Here is a 23260-nt window from a genome sequence, read left to right as displayed (position 1 = left end):
AGAATGAGATTTTGAGGGTTTTTGGTTGGTTGGTTTTTTGTTTGTTTGTTTGTTTGTTTGTTTTGATTGGTTGGTTGGTTGGCTGCCTGGCTTTTGTGTTTCTGCTTTGCTCTCCTGGATTGTGCTCATGAAATACGAGACAATCTTAACCTTTGAAAGTTGGAAGAAGGATGATCAGGAGTTAAAGGCCAACCTCTGCTATGTAGTGAGTATGAGGCTAGTCTGAACTATATGAGACCCTATCTCAAAAGTATAAAACGAAACAAAAAATTAAGCACAAGACAATTTTCAGAATTGCTGTTATATTTTCAAAGACCTACAAGCATTTTTATTGACATGAAAATTGCCATAGAGTTACTGAACCTGCCTTCTGTTTGTCCTGCTGGCATCTTTTATTTGCAATGCTTGTTACACATTGGCAGCAGTTAGAATTGCTTAGTTCTGATGTCTTTTCAGAGTCAAAGGCCAGACTGCAATCTTTGAAGAAATGATAGAAGATGAAGAAGGACTTGTGGATGATAGAGTACCTACCACTACCAGAGGCCTGAGGGCAATAAGTGAGACAGAGAGATCTATGAAAGCAGTATTGTCATTTGCAAGATCACATAGGTTCGATGTTGAATATATAGATGAAGGAAGTGTTTCAATGGATCTCTTTGAGGCATGGAAGAAGGAATATAAGGTACACTATTTTTAAACTTCTGCAGTTAGAAACCCTTTTACATTAATGTTTAAATCTGCTTTGGAGACAGTATGTCATGATTTTGTTCCCTAAAATGCAGTTGGTTTTGTTGTTGTTGTTTTTTAGTTTTTTTGTTTTGGTTTGGTTTTTTGGTTTTTGAGACAGGGTTTCTCTGTGTAGACTTGGCTTTCCTGGAACTCTGTAGACTATGGTGGCCTCGAACTCACAGAGATCCGCCTGCCTCTGCTTCTCAAATGCACACCACCGCCCGGCAAAATGCAGTTATTATAATAAAGGGTAATAATACTTGGCAAATTCTCTTTATTAAATTAGTAAACAAAAATTATTATTAAAATGACTCTAGCAATTAATGTGTAAACATTTAATTATGTGTTTTATTCTAAGCTATATCTTAATGGCTGTTTTTTTGAAAGTAACATATGACTTTATTTTGATTTTCCTTGGGAATAACAACCAAATATCAGTATCAGTTTTCAATGTTGGGAACCATAGTAAATATTTTTCAGGTTGGAAATCTGGAAACTTGCAATAAGCATTAGTTGGCTTTTACTTTAGTGATTTCATTGCATTCTAACTATATATGAAATGTGCTTCTAGGATTTTTTATTAAATAATTTTTCATATTAAATTTGTTGCCTTTTGATCTTTGCATGTGAGATGTGTAAGGGGAAACAAAGTACTTTTAAATTATATCACATTTCCATATGTCATTTAAAAAATTTTAATGCAAAACAAAAGAATTTAATTGAAGAGAAGATTTATTGTCTAAAATGACAGTTCATACATTTGATAAATTAGGGAATGGTACTTTTATAAAGTTGAAATTATCATTTGGTTTATCATTTACAATAAATGTAAAACACATGAACACAGTTCATTACAGTGTATTGTGGAGAAAACAGTGTTCTGTACATTGATTCCTGCGTTGTTTTCTGTAGCCTACTCTTGCCATGTGCTCTGTAGTTAGGTGAGTGCCTCTCATGGCTCTCTTCATCTTCATGCATTTGTCCTTTATACCTTTGCACAATAAATGAAAAATGGATGAGCTACTGCTGGATCCATCAATTAGTATCTACTTCAGAATATGTTAGTGAAGAAAGCTTATCAAAATATAGTGATTGATAAAATTTCTAAAAATTTTGGAAAAGTTGTGTAAGCACTTATAATATTTTTTCCACTGAAAAGTGGAATTAATAATAATTGCCTTCTTGACTCTGAAAGAGGAAGAATAGGAAAAAATGTTAGTATTAATGCTTTGTAAGGAATTTATCTGAATAGCTCTCTTGAATCAGATTGTATATGCTCAGTTATTTCAGAAATCTCAATACCATATTTACAGATTATCTTGATTATGTAAATATAATATAAAAATAATTTAAGACAGAAACAAAGTGGTGATCACATAAATCTAGTATTGGTTTATGCAGATCTTTGTCTTGCATGAAATCTTGAGGTATTCTCTTCTTGAGAACTGTAGCAGAACTGTAGAGGGTTATTTTCCCAGATGTCCTCATCTTCAGTTAGCCCAAGGAATTGCTTTTCCTTGAATGCTTAAATGAAAACATGTAGGCCTCCTTGAAGCCTTTTGCTCAAAGCACATCTTAATGATTTTGGACACTTTTAATTCTGTTCTTGCCATTGTCTTTATCTTTCTTCTTCAGTTACTTCATGAATACTGGATGACTCTGAGAGATCGCGTGTCTGCTGTTGATGAACTTGCAATGGCTACAGAGCGACTAAGAGTACGCCATCCTAAGGAGCCAAAGCCAAACCCACCTGTCCATCACATCATTGAACCTCATGAGGTAGTTGAGAATTGGTCACAGAAAAGCGACAGCAAAAACCCAAGATGCATAGAAGACGTAAAGTCAGATCAGTAATGTCTTCTAAAAATAGTTACTCCCATAATGGTAGTCATATGAAACTGATTTTATAGGTCAAAGTGAGCAGTTTCATTCATGTGTGATACATGCTTAGTTGTCCACTGTTTGGGTACATTCATCTGTTCTTAAATATTTTCTATGCATCAAGTCCAATAGACAGTCTTGGCCACTTTTAGAAGAATTTTATAGCCTGTTTTATCAAAATTTGAAAAACATATTTCTCAAAAGTAACCAAAAGCTTCGATTTTGCAGGGTTTTTTTCCTTCTTGCTAATAGTAGATATTTACAATGTTATGCCTTAATAATTTTCATTTGTGTCAAGTTCCACCCATTTTTTTCTTATTCCATAGCAAAACTATTTATTTCCTGTAAAATTTATTTTTATTCTTTATGGGGTGTTTAATCTCTTAAACTTGGTTACTTTTTCTGAAGCATTTAGACTATGATTTAGAAAAAGTTTTAGATAATTTTTATGTTATATGCTGTCTTACTTAAGTATGAATTGGCTGTGATGTTCTTCAAATGTATGTTTTAGGCTAAATGTACAGCACTACAAACATAAGAAATAAGAAGGAAATTCCTTCTCATTTAATTTTATGTTCTGTCTGATGTATTGCAGAAGGGGAAGAAAAGCCAGAAATAGTCTTCCTAGATTTCATAAGCCACTCCCACCAAGCAGTGTATCATATCATTGTCTTCATCCCATGCATTATTGAGAAGTGGCACAGAAATAGAATTCAAATTAATTTCCTTTATATCATGAGGTTCTTTTTTGTTTTGTTTTGTTTTGTTTTTTAGGAACTTCATGGATTTTGTCTTTCGTTAAAATAAAAGAAGTCTTTTTGAAAATGTTTTCAGTATTTTGTAAAATTGATTTTTAATGTGTAAATTTTTTATAGGGCAGGGTGTGAATTTGCATTATTTAGAAGATTTATGCATGTTTAATATAGTTGAACCGCCTTTTAGAGAGAGAATAAGGGTTTGTTTGTTTCTAGGTAGAACAGAATCGTATAAAACTGGTGAATGATAAAGCCGTTGCTACATCACAGCTTCAGAAAAAACTTGGACAGCTTCTTTACCTAACAAATTTGGAGAAGGTATAGTTTTTAAAAATGTTATTTTTACGATACTATATTTCAAGAACCACTCCTACTTTCCACTTAAAATATCAGTCCTGTAATGAGTAGCCCAGGCATTTTGTTTCTGTTAGATAAGTCAAGACTAGTTTTGTCTACAGTAACTATACAGGTCCTCTGCTAAACCCTCACTTCAGCCTCTGCCCCTTCCTGACTAGCTACCCTACCAACTGCCAGGATCATGAACCTTTGTGTCTCCAGGAGCATCCAATCCCAGTCAGGCCAGCCCATCCAAAAAAGTACCCAAGTGACCTGCAAAACTATGAAAAATATGTGATTAATTATTTTAAGTCACTGTGTTGTAGGATTTGTTTTATGTGATCTGTATTAAAATGAAATAATTTCCTCAACTTTTTAAAATGACTATATAAACTAATTTTTAAATCTTTACAGGTACTGAGTTTAAGTACAGTTCAAAGTTTTGTTTTTTATTACTAACAAGTTACAGGTTTTTTTTTTTTTTAATGTTTGAGTATTTGGTTAGTGAAATCAGAAAGAAAATTTTTAGTGAATGTCTATTCAGTTTCCCATTATGTGGTACTTAGTTTAAATGCCTGTCTTGCTGATTTTCTATAACTCTTTACAATTTTATGAGAAATTTAAGGAGGTATTTAAAAATCTATTTCAGTTTGATAGAATTTCAAGGCACAGAGGTCTCAAATTAATTATATATCTGCTTTCCAGCTATTTGCCTAATGAGATGCAGCAAGAGATGCAGAGAAGCAACAACACTAATACAGAATTCTGCTAAGTGATAGCCTCTTCTCGTGTCTGTCCTTGTGCTGCACATGCATGATAAATGCATCCTTGTGCTGTGATATTTAAGAAGCTTCTTATCTCAGAGCTCTAAATTAAGTGTTTTTAAGTAATTTTTTTCCAGCAGAAGAGAGAGAAAGAAATAGTCTCATGTAGTCAGAGCTCCCTCAGGATAACCTTGAACTCCTGACTCACTTGCTGCTATCTCCAAACTGCTAGGATTACAGTTGTCTGTCACCACACCAGTTATTAATTCATATTTTTTTTACAATAAACATAGTCTAAGAATAAAGTTTCAAAAATTTAGCTATTTGTATTTTACTTTATTGCTTTTTTATTTTTATAATCACAAGTATAGTAGCATACTACTGTAAGCTTTGGTAAAAAATGGTTTCCTTTCTTTAATTGTATCCTGAATAAATGCTAGAAATGATAGTATTACATAATACATAAAATACTAAGTTGTCTCACTAGTTAGATAATTCACATTGAAATTACCAGGATATACTTGTATAAATGAATTGCAAAGCATGTATCAAGTCCTAAATGTAAAAACATAGCTAACATGTTTTGGGATTCTTCTTTTTTCCTATAGTCTCAAGATAAAACATCAGGAGGTATTAATCCAGAACCTTGTCCGATCTGTGCTCGACAGCTGGGAAAGCAGGTAAAATTCTAATGAGCATCACATGAGTTCATAGAACACCTTACTATGTGTAAGGCTTCTACATCTAGTCAATCTTACTCTGTGTCTCATGTATGAGCACAAACACATGCACTTTCTCCTAACTGTGACAGAGTATTTATTGCTTACCTTAGGGGCAGGGCCAGGGCTTAGTGCCATGCTTAAGGTTACAAATACTTGAACCATCTTTTTCCTAACAAAAACCTTAACCCTAGAACAATGTTATCTTTTTTGTTAAAGATGCATAGTTGTAAATATATTTCTAGACAATACATTGTTTTCAAGTAACTTAATTTTGCCCCGTTAACATATCTGATAGTCAATAAAATGTAATAAAACACAAGTTGAGTGGAAAGGGTAGTACAAAGGGCAATGATGTAGCTCTTAACAATAGGAAAGCCTCAGATCCCAGCTTTAAAGTACAGATAGCTCCTAGCAGATTTAAATGTCTTTTCTTTTCTTTTCTTTGAGATTCAGGAAATAATCAGTAATTATTGTTAGTGTGAAAATGCCTATGGACATGATTGTATTTCTGTCCTATTGGTTTATTTGTGCTTTGTGTGGTAAATGAGCATAAACAATAGCAGAATTTGAATTACTTTTCAGTCTTTGAAAGACAGGCCTACTCTTAAACAGTGGGTTTTTTCCTCTATGGGATTAAGTGCAAAGTTAAATATATCATTTCTGTGTTCCGATTAGCAGTAATTGGGAATAAAGAGTTTTTTAATCCAACATTTACAGAGAAATTCTCAAAAGACACTAAATCTTAAAAGGACAGTTACATGAAATATTGAGCAGAAGAATAAAAGTATATATAATAGTGTGTTATAATAATGTCTGTTTTTAAATAAAAACAACACTATTCTTCAGGGATCCGGTTGTTTAGTGGTAGTGGATGTGGTGTGTCTAGCATGTAGTTGGCCCTGGGTTCAAGTTTTAGCCCCCAAAGAAGCAGAAAAGTAGAGTTGGATCGAGTCAGAGTACTGTCTTTTTAAATCTTAGCTTTAGTGAGACTCATGTAGTTGTCTCTGAAGGTTTATTTTGTCTTATTAGAGTTTTGAAGTTTTCTTAATATGCATTATTTTACTCAACTCTAGTATTATCAAGATTTTCTGAACCTCAAATTGGATTACAAAAATAGTGATGAAACTGTTTTTGCAAATTTCCATGGTGGAGGGACAGTATATCCCTGCTGATACTGTTGGAGTTACTGCCATTTGTTCTCAGCAACAATTCAGTGAATGCCCTGTTATTCCTATGTGAATTAGTCATTATTTTTTCCTGTTATGGACCTGTCTTGCTCTGCACTTTATGAGTTTAATTTCTGTGAGTCACCAAAGTCCTGTATGTCATATAAAGTATCCAATATTTTCAGTGTCACTTGAGGTCTACAGGGTACTCAATAGTACTGCTAGGCAAAGCAAACTTGTGTGAAATAGGTCTGAAGATTCTGGTTTAAGCCCTGAAAGCATAGATGAACCTAGGAAGCAGTAAGGAAAGTGTTCCCAACTGAAATAAAATTAACTTCTTTTTCAGGAACTACTTTAAAACTGCACTATGTACTCCAGTTCGTTCTACCCCTAGTCTAAATTGTTTTCCAATGATATTCCTGGACCACTTTCAAGGTTCTGTCTGGCCCTATCAGTACATATACAGACATGTCCAAATCCTGGAAAAAAACATCACAGTTGAGAGCCTAGGAACCCATTGCCACAGAGCTGCAAACTAAGACAAAAGGTCCACAGGAAAATTTCCTGTGTCATTCACAACAAATCTGAAATCATTCACAACAAATCTGAAATAATCAACTTGTCTCATCTTCTGTGTGAATGTGTTAGCACTGAAACTCAATATATTTAATGAATTAAGTAGCAGTGAGTGTATTTTCTCAAAATTGATGTTTCCAGTTCTTCATTATCTGTTATTAGAGTGCTAAAGGAATAAATTGTAATGTTTTTTTTCGAAATCTGAAGTGAGAACACTAGCTTCTTATAAAATGATGACTATTAAGATAAACAAAGCTAAAATTATGAAAATGTATTTCTCTTAGAGTAAAATAATTTGAAAACATATTTTGCCATGAAATGCTTAGGGATTGCAGTTGTAAGTCATCTCCCTGTTTATGTGTTTATGGATAGGAAGGTCTCATTGACCTATTCTCACCAAGGCTGGTCCTGTGTATTTTCTTCTCAGTGGGCAGTACTGACCTGCGGACACTGCTTCTGTAATGAATGCACTTCTATTATAATTGAACAGTACAGTGTGGGGTCTCATCGAAGCTCCATCAAGTGTGCTATCTGCCGTCAGACTACATCACACAAAGAAGTCTCCTATGTCTTTACCTCAGAGAAAGCAAACCAAGATGATGACATCCCTGTAAAGGTATAGTAGGTCAGGAACACACAGTCAAAACGATTCCACAGCGATTAGTATCTCAAGTAAAGCATTAAAGAAAGCACTTTATATTGTAAAAGTAACTTTTATTCGCCTGTTTCAGTTGTTGTCTCAAAGGTATAACATCTGCTAAGCTAGGCCTAACCCTGCATGCTTCTAGCTTCTGTACAATCTAACCAAGGCTTAGAAGTTTTCAGCCTCTGAGACTTACAGTTAATAAGCTTCACCCTTTCTTGTTCTTGCTGAGCTTTGGGTGAACTGGTTCACTCAGTTGTTCTGGCTCAGACTTGTCCACCTTGCTTCTCTCTTGGCCCCTGAATTGCTCTGCTTGGCCTCAAACTAATTCCAGCAGTTGTTTCTAATCTTCACTGGCTCCTTGTAACTCTCTGGCTAGTTCTGTCTTCACCTGTGCCTAGTTTGTTGTCTCATTTAACCTCATTAAAACTCCCAGTAAAACTGCCTCCTCACTCATTATCTATGTTGCTCCCTTAAGTAGCTTTCCTTTCCTCTCTATTCCCGAGAGAGTAGGGCATATCCTTTTCTGTCAAATCAGTCTCTGATCATCACTTTTTCTGCCCACCCAATTAGACATCACTTTCAAACATTGTTGCTTCCTTCTACAAATTAACTTTACCTTTATTGTTTGAGATTAAAGGCCTGTACCACCATGCCTGGACCTAAGCTTTTCTTTACTTGAAACTTTTCTTTACCTGAAACTCTATATCAAGCTGGCCTTGAACTCAGAGATCTGCCTGCCTCTGTCTCCTAGACTAAAGGCATGTTTGTATTCCAGCCTCATCACACAGACCTAGAAGGTCTTTGGATATAATCTCTTACCAGAGCAGCCATGTTCTAAATTAAAATTCCCCTACAGTATACACTGCCTGGAGGCTTCAGTTTTATCCCTTCCTTGTGCAGAGAGCTCAGCACTAACTACCATGATTAGTTGTAGTCACGCCCACTAAGAGTTAAAGAACTGCACTTCTCTGTCATTTATGCTATTTCTCTTCACCAAGTCAGTTTCAGGCTGGGAGTATATTTCAATGCGGGAATACTGGAATACATAGCATGCCCAAGACCCTGGGGCCACTCTTTAGCATTGAAAAAAGTTTTGTTTTGTTTTGTTTTTAACTCAAATATTTGTTGTTTTTGTTAAAGTGTTTTGGTTTTGTTTTGTTTTAAGCTTTCTTCTTATATAGTCCAAAATAAAACAAAACAAAACAAAAAAGTAGATGGGGGCATTAGTTTACTGTCACAGGGATGATATAGTATGCTTTAAAATACTCTGGACTGACGTTTCAGAATATAGCTAAACTTGAGTCTATATTTCTTCTGTTTTATTCAGAATCAAAAATTACTAATTCAAGGTACAAATAGGATCCACTAGACTTTCTGCCCCAAGTATGTTCATTTATTAAAAGGACCTTACTAGGTGTTTTTGTTCCTCATTTTTCTTACATGTACTTTTAATTTTTTTTTCTAATCAAACTTGGTCAAAAGGCAAATTGGTATGTAAATCTAATATGCATTGGGGTTAGCTGTACAGAGTAGACAATAATAGTGCTAATGCTGAACAGAAAGTGGACCCTTTCTAATTAATTCCTTCTTCTGAGTTTTGTGTGTGTGTGTGTGTGTGTGTGTGTGTGTGTGTGTGTGTTTACCAGATCTCATTATAGATGATTGTGAGCACCATGTGGTTACTGGAAATTGAACTTAGGACCTCTGAAAGAGCAGCCAGTGCTCTTAACCTCTGAGCCATCTCTCCATTCTTCTTCTGTGTTCTTGACACTCTTATATTTTAGGAATGTGTTTTCTGAAGTGAAATTACTGACAGATTACATGTTTATTAGAATGTTCTCCTTCCTGGGAAACCTACAGTTCAATTAAAGGATTGATGATTGCTTTTCCCCCTTTGATATTTAAGTAAACTTTAAAGTGTCAATCTTACTGCTTTCTTGTGTCTCCAGTTCCCAGTGTTAGAATGAATATCCATTCATTCTTTCCATATATACTTACTAGACATACTGTATGCCTCAGGTAGTGTTCTGTTCTCATGGATTTTTATGGTTTGTAGTGAGAGTGTTGAGAAGGCATTTGAGTTATGGCAAAAGGTACAGACATTAAACAATGATGCTATTTTTATAGTTCTATAAATACTGCAAAATAAAAGCAAACATGAGCTTTTCTATGGGAATGATTGTTAAGCAGACAGGATCTAAATGATGAGTGCATTGGCCAACATGGGAAGAGGATGGAACTGATCTTGTGGAAAGGATGTTCCCAGACAGGAAAAAAAACAAAACAAAACAAAACAAACAAACAAACAAAAAAAAAAAACACCTCATAGGATATGAAAGCACCAAGACAGAAGTGCTTTAGACAGAAGTGAGTGGCTGCAAAGCAGTAGGCAAAAATGAGAATAAAATGAAAGGGCAGGCTTACACAGGCTTTAAATTTTTTCAAGATCTTCCCTGCTACAGTCTAGAAAATCAGTTCTTAGGTATAGAAAAGAGTAAAATTGGAACAAATTTAAATGAGTTGAGGAAGCCACAGAAATTGTCTAGAAACTTTAGGTTGGTGGCAATGGAGTGGGTATATTCCAGAGACACTAATGCACCAGTGTTCCAGGTATAGAATGTGAGATCCCCTAAGATTCTGATGTGCAAAATTAAGTGATTATCATTGCTGCTACAGAGGAGAAGTTTGGAAGTTTGAAAGGATGTACATTTAAATATTTCTTGTGGAGCTAGAGGTATGAGATTTAGTCAGTAGTATGAATGATCTTGAAAGTGATAGGCTGAATAAGACAAACCAAGGAAGAAATACAGAGGTTAGCATCATCAAGCCCTATATCTATAACTTTTAAATGTGACTAAAGGGCCTGGAAAAGGAGCCTAAGAAGGAACTAAAGACATGGCAGTTTGGGAGAGCACACTGTCAGCTGAGGCCAGCCAGCCAGTCGTTCAATGGAGGAGTACTTCCTGGGTATGTCAAGTGATGTTGAGAATTGATGTGAACTCATGTGATATGAGTGCCTGTGGCTGCTGGAGATGACTGAGGAGGGGCTCCCTCAGTGCAGTTAATATGAAAGAAAAAACAATAGGAAATCCGGACATGTACAGGAAATGAAGAGTGAAAATGACCAAATGTTGATAAGACCAAGACTTGTAACCAGAGACAAGGGTAGAAAGTCAATTCTCTGTTGTTTAATTGTCTTTGAGATAAGAGATTCTCAAGCATGTTTAAAGAGATAAGTCAAAGAGCTATCTCAGCAGATAAAGGCACTTGCTGCAAAGCCTGACAACCTAGGTTCTATCTTGAAACCCACATGGTGGAAGGAGAGACTAGATTCCTCATGTTGTTCTTTCATCACATGTGCACTGTGGCATGCATGTGTGGATGTGTACACTCACAAAAATAAAAGGTTAACCTAAAGATACAGGAAAGAAAGCTAAGATGTAATATTAGATTCTTGAAAAGGTAGAGTATTTTATAAAAAGTAAAAATTTCATTAAATACTAATAGTTACACTTGGGCTATTGAACAGACAAACTGTAAGGGTATATGTGTCTTTATCTGAAATGGGATAGTGTAAGTGAAGTAAGGGAAAATAATATAGAAGAGGTGAGACTTGAATGTCTATATATATAGCATACAATATCTAGATCTGAGGTTTTATAACAATTCTAAGTTAGGTACCCCAGTGTTTAACAAATGAAACATGGTCTTTAGTAAATGATAGCAAAGAACAGGGTTAAAGAGGAACTGAGCATCCTGAGGATTGCAAGAATGCAAATTTATTTGTTAGAAACCAAAGAAAGTAATGCTAATGCTCAAATGCAGAACTCTAAGGAAAATAAGCATTTTCTATTTAAAAGGACTCCCAAGGAATTCTTATGTTAGGACAGGTAGGCTCTAATAATAGTGAAAAAGAACAATGTTTCCACAGGTTAAAAAATATATATATATACCTCCATATGTGTGCAATGATGATGGTAGTGGTGTAAGGAAGTGTAAGGAAGTAAATGGGAATACACGGTTGTGAATTGGATGGACAAGTGAAGAGAGGATTGTGACCTAAGAATCATCTACTCTGTCTCTGAATTCCTTGGATAAATGTGTTTTTAAAGCATGTGTCAAGAAGTTGCAAAGTAAAGTAGGTTATTGGATCAATTCAGTGGCCAGACGTGAGGCTTTGGTGGTCACTGTTCTACTTGCTATTCCTAGAACTATTGTCCTTCCCAGTACCCTCCTACTTTGTCCACATTCCTGTATTTCTCTCCCTCTTCTAAAGATGTTGCTTTCTCCTTTTTTCAGCTGCAAGTATGCCAACAGCCACAAGTGGGATTGTTGGGTAAGAGGAGGCAGCTCACTGTAATACACAGAGAAAACATTAATCACAGCACCAGGAACCAGCATGAGGTAGAACTGCTGCCATGCTTTTACAGGGAGATTTAGGAAGAAGTTGGTCTAGCTGCCAGTAAGTTGCACAGCTGTGGCACTGAGTCATTGCGCCCATCAGACCCAAACACCTGTTCATGAATGGCAACTTTCCTACACCCAGGACAGAGGCATGTCAGTGCTGAAATACTAAGTACTCTTTCTGCTGCTTTTCTTTCATGGACATTGGTTGAACACATGAATTAAACTGTCTTATTTAGAGAACTAAAAGATTACAGACTTTAGTAAAGATAGTTTCCTCCTACCATTGACACAGATATGCTTAATTTCTTTTATTTTTTTTGTTTATTAAACATGACTAAATATTTTACATGTTACATAAATCAGTCTCATCTCCACTTTCTCACTTTAATTCTTACCACATTTGTCTTTGTTTCTCTCACCATTTGTGTCTGCCACTTCTGCTTTTTGTTACCTGTCACCTCTTTTGACTATCATATTTATACTCTGTCACTTGCTCTTTCAAGAATCTGCTCAGTCAGTATGTTTTCAGAGTTTGCCTTGCTCTTCTGCCTTGGTTCATATCACTTCTAAACTTGAAGGTTCTTGTCTTTTACATTATTGTCAAATTTTGTTACTTAATAAACAGTATAAGTAAGTTTCTATAACCTTAAGGTTTTTTTTTAATTTCAAGATTACAAGACTTTTTTTTATGTTCATAGCAGCTTTATTCTTTTTTTACTTAAATTTTTATTTTTTATATTACAGTTTATTCACTTTGTATCCCGACTGTAACCCCCTCCCCCATACCTTCCCAATCCCACCCTCTCTCCCTTATCTCCTCCCATTTCCGCCATCATTACAAGACATTTGTACATAGCAGTCATTATGACAGTATACATAGTGCTTAATCGTATAACTTGAGATCATATGTTCAGAGAATGAATACTAATAAATAGTCTTTGGCTTTTTAATTCTAATGATTTTTTGGAAATTGGAGACTTCACATTATAATGTGTCCTGTGGATTAAGCATAGAAATAAGATACTGAGTCATCAGTTTCCTTTGGTGTATGTACTTAAATAAAAACTGTATCATCTGTAGCAACACTGTGACAGTATTTCTAAGTGTCCTTGGAACTTACTAAGCATTTCACAAAGTAAACAAAATTCCCCTTGCAAGTTCTGACAACTGCAGGGAATTTTAGGTGCCTCCTGGCAGGACATAGCAGCAGCATGTGCCTTTTTCCCTGTGTCCTGTGTTTGGCGAGGTTTCATACAAAGTACTTTTGCTGGTGTAAAGCCAGCCCCAATACTAAACAAGTTTCTTAGTTCCTAAGTTTTTATTCAGTACAAACTATTATACATGGATTCAGCCACAGCCAAACAGCACCTTCCCAGCTACACGTGCACTATTAGTTCATCTTTCATTGTGAGTAGCTCATGATCTGACCATGTGCCTTTAGGAATAGTCTTTCTGGCCCCGTCTCAAGGAGTATGGAATCCCTGCAGAAAGGATGTAATCCAGAATCATCAGATTTATCAGAGTACGTCTATTAACCTTAGAAATATCTTCTGCACCTTTATATAGAAAATGCTGCATTTATATTCTAATTCCAACAATCAGTACAGCAATAAGGTGTGTAGAATTTCGGGTATAACATCCTAAGTGGTTTCTCCTCCCCTCATTGCCTCCCCACGTTTTCTTCTTCTTTTTTTTTTTTGGTATGGCTTGTTCATACTTTCCTACATGTAATTAAACATCTGGATAGAGAAAAAAATATAAAACTGTGAGTGAGTTTAAAATAAGTGTACAATAACTTGGTAATAAAATCTGCATATAATTGTATTTAAATGTACACATCTAGATATCCCTATATGAGCTATCAAATGTTATACATCAGTGTACATCAGTGTTTTTATTAAAAAGGAACATATGTAGATATAATTCTAATTGTCAAAAGAGAAAAGTTTCTATTCAATGGCCCAGTTAACAGTTGAGGTTCTGAAGTCAGTCAACCATGCCATAAAATAAATTGAACACACAATAGAGACTTTGAAGACATAAGTTATAAATTAGCTTTATTGAATTATCTCTTTGAAAAACATAGTCCTTTTTGGACCATTAACAGCATTAGAATGTAAAGGGAAGTTCATGAGTTGAGACATATAATTCTCTACTATATCCTAAGCATCTGGCATGACACCTGGCATGCAATAGGCACTCAGTAAGTATCTAGATGGATGTTATCAAATATCTCTTTGATCCAAATATGATTTTTAACTTTTTTTTACAGATAGTAACTTATGTCTGAAATAATTCTGCAAATTGTTAAAAAAAAAAAAAAACGGGATAATGATTTTGAGACCTAATGTATATATAAGATTGCCTACAACCTGGAGAGAGTTTCCATTGCACTTTGTAAAGTAAAACGTAAATGGGTGAAGAAGCCAGCACTCCTTCCTGGCATACGCTTTCGAAGTATTCCTGCATCGTGAGGTCAGTCAGACAGCTTCAAAACTTCACTGTGCTGTGTGTGTGTCGCAGCAACATGGGGTTTACCTTTGAGAGGGGGTGCAAATGAAAACAGCATGACAGCTTGGCCCCAGGAAGGAGATAGCCTTATCCCAGATGGAAAAGTACAGGATGAAAGCCAGAAAACAACAAAATAGTTTCTGACTTACTGGTGAGCAATCACCGGAGCCTTTAAACATTGCTGTACAAGTTACAAACTTCTAAGGAAACCTATAGAAAAATCTATTTCTATCCAGTACCATCCCAGTTGTTCCTATTGCTGACTAGAGAACAGGGGAAATTAAGTTGTGTAGTATGTCATCATTGGAATTACATTTCTTTGAAGAAGTTTTCAAAAACTGTAGTCTGCATGACCTTTAATTCTCATAGTGTGTTTATAAGTTTTCAAATGACTCCAAGTAATGACTACAAAAATAAAATGCTGTTTCAGATGTGAATGTCTGGCAAAGATGAGCTTATCTTCTGTGGCAGGTGCAGATTGGGCAGCCATGGACAATAAGTACTGTAGGTTCAGTGGCCTGTAGCAGGGGGTAGTGATATGATCCAGAGGCAGCTCACTGGTAAATGAACACCTACAATTACATCTCCCACTTCTTTCCCTAAAGCTCAATTTAGTTGATAAAAATGGTTGTTATATGCTTAGTAGAAACAGTCAATGAAACACAAAAAAAAGTAACTTCAAAATGCTACACAATAAAAACTGGTGTTTACCTCCATTCTCACGTTGCTATATTACTGTGAATAGTTTGATTTTAGTTCCAGGGATAGCCTGTATGACTTTCAATACATAAAAATTTTTCCTTGAGTATGAATAGTCGTCAGAATCCACTGGGTCTTACTTTTAAAATATGAAGGCATATTTTCCTTCCCCCTTCTTCCTCTTCAGTATGTTTAATTTTTATTTTATGACTTTATATCATAATATACATGATTCTTTTTCTTTTTTCTTTATGTCTCTTTCTTTAAAAATTTGTGTATTTGTTTTACATCCTGATTGCAGCCCTCATTCCTTTCCTCCCAGTTCCACCACCTCGTATGCTTCCTCCCACATTTTTCCCTTTCCTTCTCAGGGAAGGGGGAGGCACCCCATAGGTACCTGCCCTGGAGTACTAAGTCACTATAGAACTAGGCACATCCTCTTCCCCTGAGGCCAGGCAAGGCGGCCCAGTTAGGGGAATGGGAAGCAGAAGACATCTGTATCAGAAAGAGCTCCCACTCTAGTTGGGGGATGCACATGAAAACCAAGCTGTACAACTGCTGCATTTGTATAGGGGACCTAGGTTAAAAAAGAAATAAATAAATTTTTCTTTTTTTTTTTCCCCTAAGGCAACTTTACTTAATATTTACTTATTTGTGAATACTTATTAAGATTCTTCATCCTCTGTGTTAGATAGCTTCAAGAAATTTTGCCAAAAAATATGAATGACCAGTTTTAGAGTCAGCTTTTATCATGAATTTATTTTGTCTTTATTGTAAGGTTATCACCTTACAATAATATTTCTCCTGCAATAGAACTTGACTGGATGTGTTTCCTGTATAGTTCACTGTGCATTTATTTCACATACATTAAATATTTATTAGGTATAATAGATATAAAATCTCTAAAATTATGGCTTACTTATTTATGAAAGTAGTCTAAATACAAATGTTCTTTCTTCTGTTTGTTAGCAATTAGAACATGTTGGCTTTCTCTGGTATTCTTTAGAACTTTTAACCTGTAATTATATAATGCATGTCTTGCTGGGTTTGTTACCTCACTTAGGATGATATTTTCTAGCTCTATCCATTTGCCTGCAAATTTCAGGATGTTCTTTTTTTTAATGGATGAGTAATATTCCATTGTATAAATGTACCATATTTTCTTTATCTATTCTTTAGTTGAGGGACATCTAGGTTGTTTCAAGTTTCTGGCTATTACAAATAAAACTGTTATGAACATAGTTGAGCAAGTGTCCTTGTGGCATGGTGGAGCAACTTTTAGCAACTTTTATACCACTCATGTTGTAGCTATACCACAACACGAGTGGTATAGCTGGGTTTTGAGGTAGAACTATTCCCAGTTTTCTGAGATAGCACCAGATTGATTTCCACAGTGATTGTACAAGTTTGCGCTCTCCCCAACAATGGAGGAGGCTTCCCCTTTCTCTACATCCTCACCAGCACGTGCTGTCACTTGACTTTTTTGTCTGTGTATACTTATTTTTTCCCATTTTTAAAATTTATTATTATTGTTATTTACAGTTCATTCACTTTTTATCCAGGCTGTGGACCCCTGCCTGCCTCATGGACCTCCCTTATCAATGGACTAGGGGAGGGACATATGTGGGGGAAAGGGAGAATGGGTCTCTTGAGTTTTTGATCTTAGTTCTGATGAGTGTGAGATGGAATCTCAGAATTGTTTTGACTTGCATTTCCCTGATGACTAATGACGTTGACATTTTTTTAAGTGCTTCTCAACCATTCAAGATTCCTCTGTTGATAATTTTCTGTTTAACTCTGTACTCCAATTTTTAATTGGATTATTTGGGTTTTTGGTGTTTAATTTCTGAGGTTCTTTATATATTTTGTATATTAGCCCTCTGTCAGATCTGATTTTTTTTTCCCATTTTGTAGGTTGCAGTTTTATCTTATTGACATTGTCCTTTGCCTTGCAGAATCTTTTCAGTTTCATGAGGTCCCATTTATTATTGATCTTAGTGCCTGAGCTGTTGGTGTTCTGTTCAGGAAGTTGTTTCCTGTTACTATTACTGTGTAATACAGCTTGAAATCAGGGATGGTGATACCTCCAGAAGTTTTTTGTTTTGTTTTTGTACAGGAGTGTTTTAGCTATCCTGGGTTTTTTATTTTTCTATGTGAAGTTGAGAATTGCTGTTTCAAGGTCTGTAAAGAATTGTATTGGACTTTACTTTGGCGGAACTGCCTTAACAGCCTCCAGGGGAACAGGACAAGTTCAGTTCTGATGCAACTTGATGAGCTGGGGTGGATGGGAAAAGGAGCTTCTCTTTTCTGAGGAAAAGGGGCCAGGGGAGGGAAAGAGGGTAGGATTAGGAGGGGAGAAGGGAAGGAACTACAAGGATGTAAAGTGAATAAAATAAGTAATTAAGGGAGAAAATAATTGTGTTGGAATTTTGATTGGACTTATATTGAATCTCTATATTACTTTTGTTAAGATGGCCATTTTTACTGTTAATTCTATTTATCCATAAGCATGGGAGATATTTCAGCCTTCTGGTATGTCTTCAATATTTTTTCAGAGACTTGAATTTCTTGTCTTTACAGGTCTTTCACTTACTTGGTTAGAGTTACACCAAGATATTTTTATGTTGTGGCTATTGTAAAGGGTGTTGTTTCCCTAATTTCTTTCTAAGCCCATTTATCACTTGTATACAGAAGGGCTACTGATGTTTTTGAGTTAATTTTTGATCCAGCCCTTTTTTAAAGGTGTTTTCAGCTGTAGGAGTTCTCTGGTAGAATCGTGGGGGTCACTTATGTATCCTATCATATCATCTGTGAATAGAGATACTTCAACTTCTTCCTTTCCGATTTGTATTTCCTTGATCTCCTCTAGTTGTCTTATTGCTGTTACTTGAACTTCACGTACTATATAGAATAGATAATGGAGAGAGTGGGCAACCATGTCTTGTCTCTGATTTTAGTGAAATTGCTTTAAGTTTCTCCATTTAATTTGATGTTGGCTATTGGCTTGCTGTATATTGCCTTTATTGTGTTTAGGTATGCAGCTTGTATCTGATCTCTCCAAAAGGGGAAAGGAGGACCCTTACCTGGTTTCCCTGGTGGCCAGAGGCCTCTTGAAATGTAGGTAAGGCTGTGGTCTAAGAGATGGAGCCCTCAGGGGACAGGGATAGCTTATGCTGCTGGACTTGCCCAGGGGGACGCAGCAGGCAGGAAGCTGCGGGTGTAGGAGTCTCACCAGAGTGTCCTGGGTGGCAATAGGCCTCCAAGGATTCAATTTGAGCTGTGGGCTGGAAATGGGGTTCACAGAGAACATGGCGGTGCTCACTGCTGCTGATTTAGCCAGGAGGACAAGGCAGGGTGGGAATTGTGGGATTGGAGTCTCACTGGTGGTCCCTAGTGACCACAGGCCTATGAGAATGCAGGTAGAGTGTTCATGGGATAGGAGCTTGCCCAGGAGTACCCAGTAGCCAGGGAGCTGGGTTGTAGGGGTCTCACCTGTCTGTCCTACTTGGCAGCAAGCCTCCGGGGATGCAGACTGGGCTATAGGCCATGAATGGGCTCCTCCTGTTTTTCTTTTAAGTGTGATTTCCTATCCAAAAATCTAGTTTATTCTATGTTATACTTAAGAGAAAGATCTGTGTTCATTTATTTATTATTCAATATTTTAATATTTTGCCTGTTGTCTTCATCTCTTGAGTGGGAAAAAAGAAACAATATCTATACGCAGAATGTTGTTGTCTTCATTGCAATTTATTGAAGCATGAATTCATAGTAACTAAGACATAGAATCAACCCAAGTGTCCACAATACTCATGACTAGATTAAGAAAATACGGTATCTATCTAGTACTGGGGAAATGGCTCACACCACAAATGAGAACCAGAGCTCAGAACCCCAGAACCCCCATACATGCTGTGTGGGCATGGCAGCTTGCCTGGAATTCCAGCCTTGAAAGGTGGATAAAGATCCCCTGAACAAGCTGGCTAGCAACACTAGCTCTATCAGTGATCTGTGGGCTTGACTGAGAGATGTGCATACATGCTTGCACAGAGAATGTTACTAATTTTTTACTTCCATAATCTTTGTTATTTACAACATTTTCTTTTTACTTAATGAATTAGGAGTTTTTTATTATTGTTGTTTTTTTTACAATTTATTCACTTTGTGTCCTAGCTGTGATCCACTCCATTATCTCCTCCCATTCCCTGCTTCCCTCCCTCATTTCCTCCTAATCCACTGATAGTGGAGGTCCTTCTCTGCTTTCTGACTCTAGACTATCAGGAATGTCTGGATCCTCTGTGGCCTAATAAGGCCGCTTTGCAAGAGGAGGTGATCAAAGAACAGGCAACTGACTTCCTTCCAGAGACTGCCCCTACTCCCCTTGGAGACTGAGCTGCCATCTGAGCAGGGGTTCTAGGTCCTCTCCATGCATGTTCCTTCATTGATTCATCAGTCTCTGCAGGCCCCTCGGGGCCCAGATTTTTTTGGCTCTGTTGGTCTTCTTGTGTACCTCCAGGGCTTTCTATCTCCCCCTTCTTCCATAACATTCTGTGCACTCTGGCCAAAGTTTGGCCATGAGTCTCAGCATCTGCTTTGATACCCTGCTGGGTAGTCTTTCAGAGGCCATCTTGTCCTGTTCCCTGTCTTCTTCTGCTTCCAATGTCTATCCTGTTTGTCCTTCTGAATAAGGGTGAAGCACCTTCCCCCACGATCCTCATTGTTTAGCTTCTTTAGGTGTACAGATTTTAGTATATTGATCCCATATTATATGTCTAATGTCCATTTATGAGTGCATATATACCACATGTGTCTTTCTGCTTCTGGATTATCTAGTTCCCACCATTTGCCTGCAAATTTCATGATTTTCTTGTTTTTAATTGCTGAGTAGTATTCTATTGTGTACCATAATTTCTGTATTGATTCCTGAGTTGAAGGACATCTGGGTTGTTTCCAGATTTTGGCTATCACGAATAAAGCTACTACAAACATGGTTTAGCAAATGTCCTTGTATACTTGAGCATATTTTGGATATATGCAAGGGAGTGGCATAGCTGGATCTTGAGGCAGCACTATTCCTAATGTCCTGAGAAAGCACCAGATTGTTCCAAAATAGTTGTACACGTTTACATTCCCACCAGCAATGGAGGAGGGTTCCCCTTTCTCCACATCCTCTCCAGTGTATGTTTTCACTTGATTTTTTGATCTTAGCCATTTTGATGGGTGTAAGGTGAAATCTCAGGGTTTTATTGATTTACATTTCCTTGATGACTAGGGATGTTTTGCATTTCTTTATGTGTTTCTCCGCCATTTGATATTCCTCTGTCGAGAATCTCTGCTTTGGTCTGTATCCCATTTTTAATTGTATTACTTGGTTTAATACAAGTTAAACTTGGTGTTTAACTTCTTGAGGTCTTTATATATTCTGAATATTAGCCCTCTGTCATATGTAGGGTTAGTGAAGATCTTTTCCCAGTCTGTAGGCTGTCATTTGTTCTGTACACTGTGTCTTTTGCTTTACAGAAGCATTTCCGTTTCATGAGGTCCCATTTATTGATTTTTGATCTTAGAGCCTGTGCTGTTGGTGTTCTGTTCAGGAAGTTGTCTCCTGTACCAATGAGTTCCAGGCTCTTCCCCACTTTTTCTTCTAACAGATTTAGTGTGTCTGGTTTTATGTTGAGGTCTTTGATCCATTTGGACTTTAATTTTGTGCAGGGTGATAGATATGGGTCTATTTGCATTTTTCTACATGTGGACATCGAGTTAGAACAGCACCATTTGTTAAATATGCTATCTTTTTTCCATTGTTTTGGCTTCTCTGTCAAAAATCAAGTATCCGTAGGTATGTGGGTTTATTCGGTTCCATTGATCCTCCTTTCTGTTTCTATGACAGTACCATGTAATTTTTATTACTGTTGCTCTGTATTACTGCTTGAGATCAGGGATAGAGATAACTCAAGAAGATCTCTTATTGTACAGGGTTGTTTTAGCTATTCTGGGTTTTTGTTTTTCCATATGAAATTGAAAATTGTTTTTTTCAGGATTTGTAAAGAATTATGTTGTGATTTTGATAGGAATTGCATTGAATCTATAGATTACTTTTGGTAGCATGGCCATTTTCATTATCTTAATCCTAACAATCCATGAGCATGGAAGATTTTTTTCATCTTCTGATTTCTTCAATTTCTTTCTTGAGAGACTTGAAGTGTTTTTCATACAGGTCTTTCACTTGCTTTGTTAGAGTCACAACAAGGTACTTTTAAGTTATCTGTGTCTATTGTGAAGGGTGTTATTTCTCTTAATTTCTTTCTCAGCCTGTTTGTCTTTTGTATATAGGAGTGCTTCAGAATTTTTAAATTTTTTAAATATTTACTACAATTTATTTGCTTTGTATTTGCGCTATGGACCCCTCCCTAGTACCCTCCCAATCCCACCCTTCCTTCCTGTTCTCTTCCTATATCCCTCCCCTAGCCCACTGATAGGTAACATCCTCCTCCCATTCTGTCTGACCCTAGCCTATCAGTTCTCATCAGAACTGTCTGCACTGTCATCCTCTGTGGCCTGGCAAGGCTGCACTCCAGGGGGAGGTAATCACAAAACAGGCCCTGAGATCATGCCAGAGACAGTCCATGTTCCTCTTACTATAGACCCCACTTGGAGACTGAATCTATGGGCTACTTCTGCATGTATACTTTTAGGTCCTCTGCATGCATAGTCCTTGGTTGGTCTATCAGTCTCTGCAGGGCCTCCAGGGCCCAATATTTTTTGGCTATGTGTCTCCTTTTGGAGGTCCTGTCCCTTCCAAGTCTCCCTTTTCTTTCATAAAATTCCATGCACTCTGCCCAAAGTTTGGCTGTGGGTCTCAGCCTCTGCTTTGATACCTCGATCTGTAGAGTCTTTCAGAGGCTGTCTGTGGTAGGCTCCTGTCCTGTTCCCTGTATTCTCCTGCTTCCACTGTCTATCACATTTACCCTTCTGAATGAGGGGTGAGCATCTTCTCTTAGGTCTTCCTTGTTGTTTAGTTTCTTTAGGAATATAGATTTTAGTGTGTTACCCTACATTATATGTTTAATAACCACTTATGAGTGACTGTATACCATGTATGTCTTTCTGCTTGTGGGTTACCTCACTCAAGATGTTCTTTTCTAATTCCCACCATTTGCCTGCAAATTTCATGATTTCCTTGTTTTTAATAGCTGAGTAGTAGTCCATTGTGTAATTGTACCACACTTTCTGTATCCATTCCGCCGTTGAGGGACATCTAGGTTCTTTCACGATACTGGCTATTACAAATAGAGCTTCTAGGAACATGGTTGAGCAAATGTCCTTGTTGTATACTTGAGCATATTTTGGATATATGCCTAGGAGTGGTATAGCTGGATCTTGAGCTAGCACTATTCCTAATTGTCTGAGAAAGCGCCAGATTGACTTCCAAAATGGTTTTACAAGTTTACATTCCCACCAGCGATGGAAGAGGGTAGCCCTTTTTCCACATCCTCTCCAGCATGTGTTGTCATTTGAGTTTTTGATCTTAGCCATTCTAATGAGTGTAAGGTGATATCTTAAAAAGTCATCGCCTTGATGACTTAAGAACGCTGAGCATTTCCTTAAGTGTTTCTCTGCCATTCTATATTCCTCTACAGAAAATTCCTTCTTTAGCTTTGTACCCCATTTTGTAATTGGATTACTTGATTTGTTGCTGTTTAACATATTGAGTTCTTTATATATTCTGGATATTAGCACTCGGTTAGATATAGGGTTGGTAAAGATCCTTTCTCAATCTGCAGGCTGTCATTTTGTTCTGACAACCATGTCCTTTGCTTTACAGAAGCTTTTCAGTTTCATGAGGTCCCATTTATTAATTGTTGATCTTAGAGCCTGTGCTGTTGGTGTTCTGTTCAGGAAGTTGTCTCCTGTACCACTGAGTTCCAGGTTCTTCCCCACTTTTTCTTCTAACAGATTTAGTGTGTCTGGTTTTATGTTGAAGTCTTTGATACACTTGGACTTATTTTTGTGCAGGGTGATAAATATGGATTTGCATTTTTCTACATGTAGCTATCCAGTTAGACCAGCA

At 36.7% G+C, this 23260-nt stretch overlaps 1 protein-coding gene across 6 annotated transcripts in view; it reads left to right on the top strand.

Annotated features, from left to right (window-relative positions):
• Positions 1-23260, top strand: part of Shprh (SNF2 histone linker PHD RING helicase) — a 94570-nt gene that overhangs the window by 56051 nt on the left and 15259 nt on the right. For all 6 annotated transcript variants that reach the window (XM_060380279.1, XM_060380281.1, XM_060380278.1 and 3 more), the window contains 5 exons: positions 457-682; positions 2365-2508; positions 3582-3683; positions 5074-5145; positions 7357-7545. In XM_060380279.1, the coding sequence (XP_060236262.1) occupies positions 457-682; positions 2365-2508; positions 3582-3683; positions 5074-5145; positions 7357-7545 (733 nt within the window). The remainder of the gene's footprint in view (positions 1-456; positions 683-2364; positions 2509-3581; positions 3684-5073; positions 5146-7356; positions 7546-23260) is intronic.

This window comes from Meriones unguiculatus, chromosome 3 (assembly GCF_030254825.1).
Source record: "Meriones unguiculatus strain TT.TT164.6M chromosome 3, Bangor_MerUng_6.1, whole genome shotgun sequence".
Classification (NCBI taxonomy): domain Eukaryota; kingdom Metazoa; phylum Chordata; class Mammalia; order Rodentia; family Muridae; genus Meriones; species Meriones unguiculatus.
The sequence above is the reverse complement of the archived record's forward strand: the minus strand, read 5'-3'. Positions and strand labels throughout refer to the sequence as shown.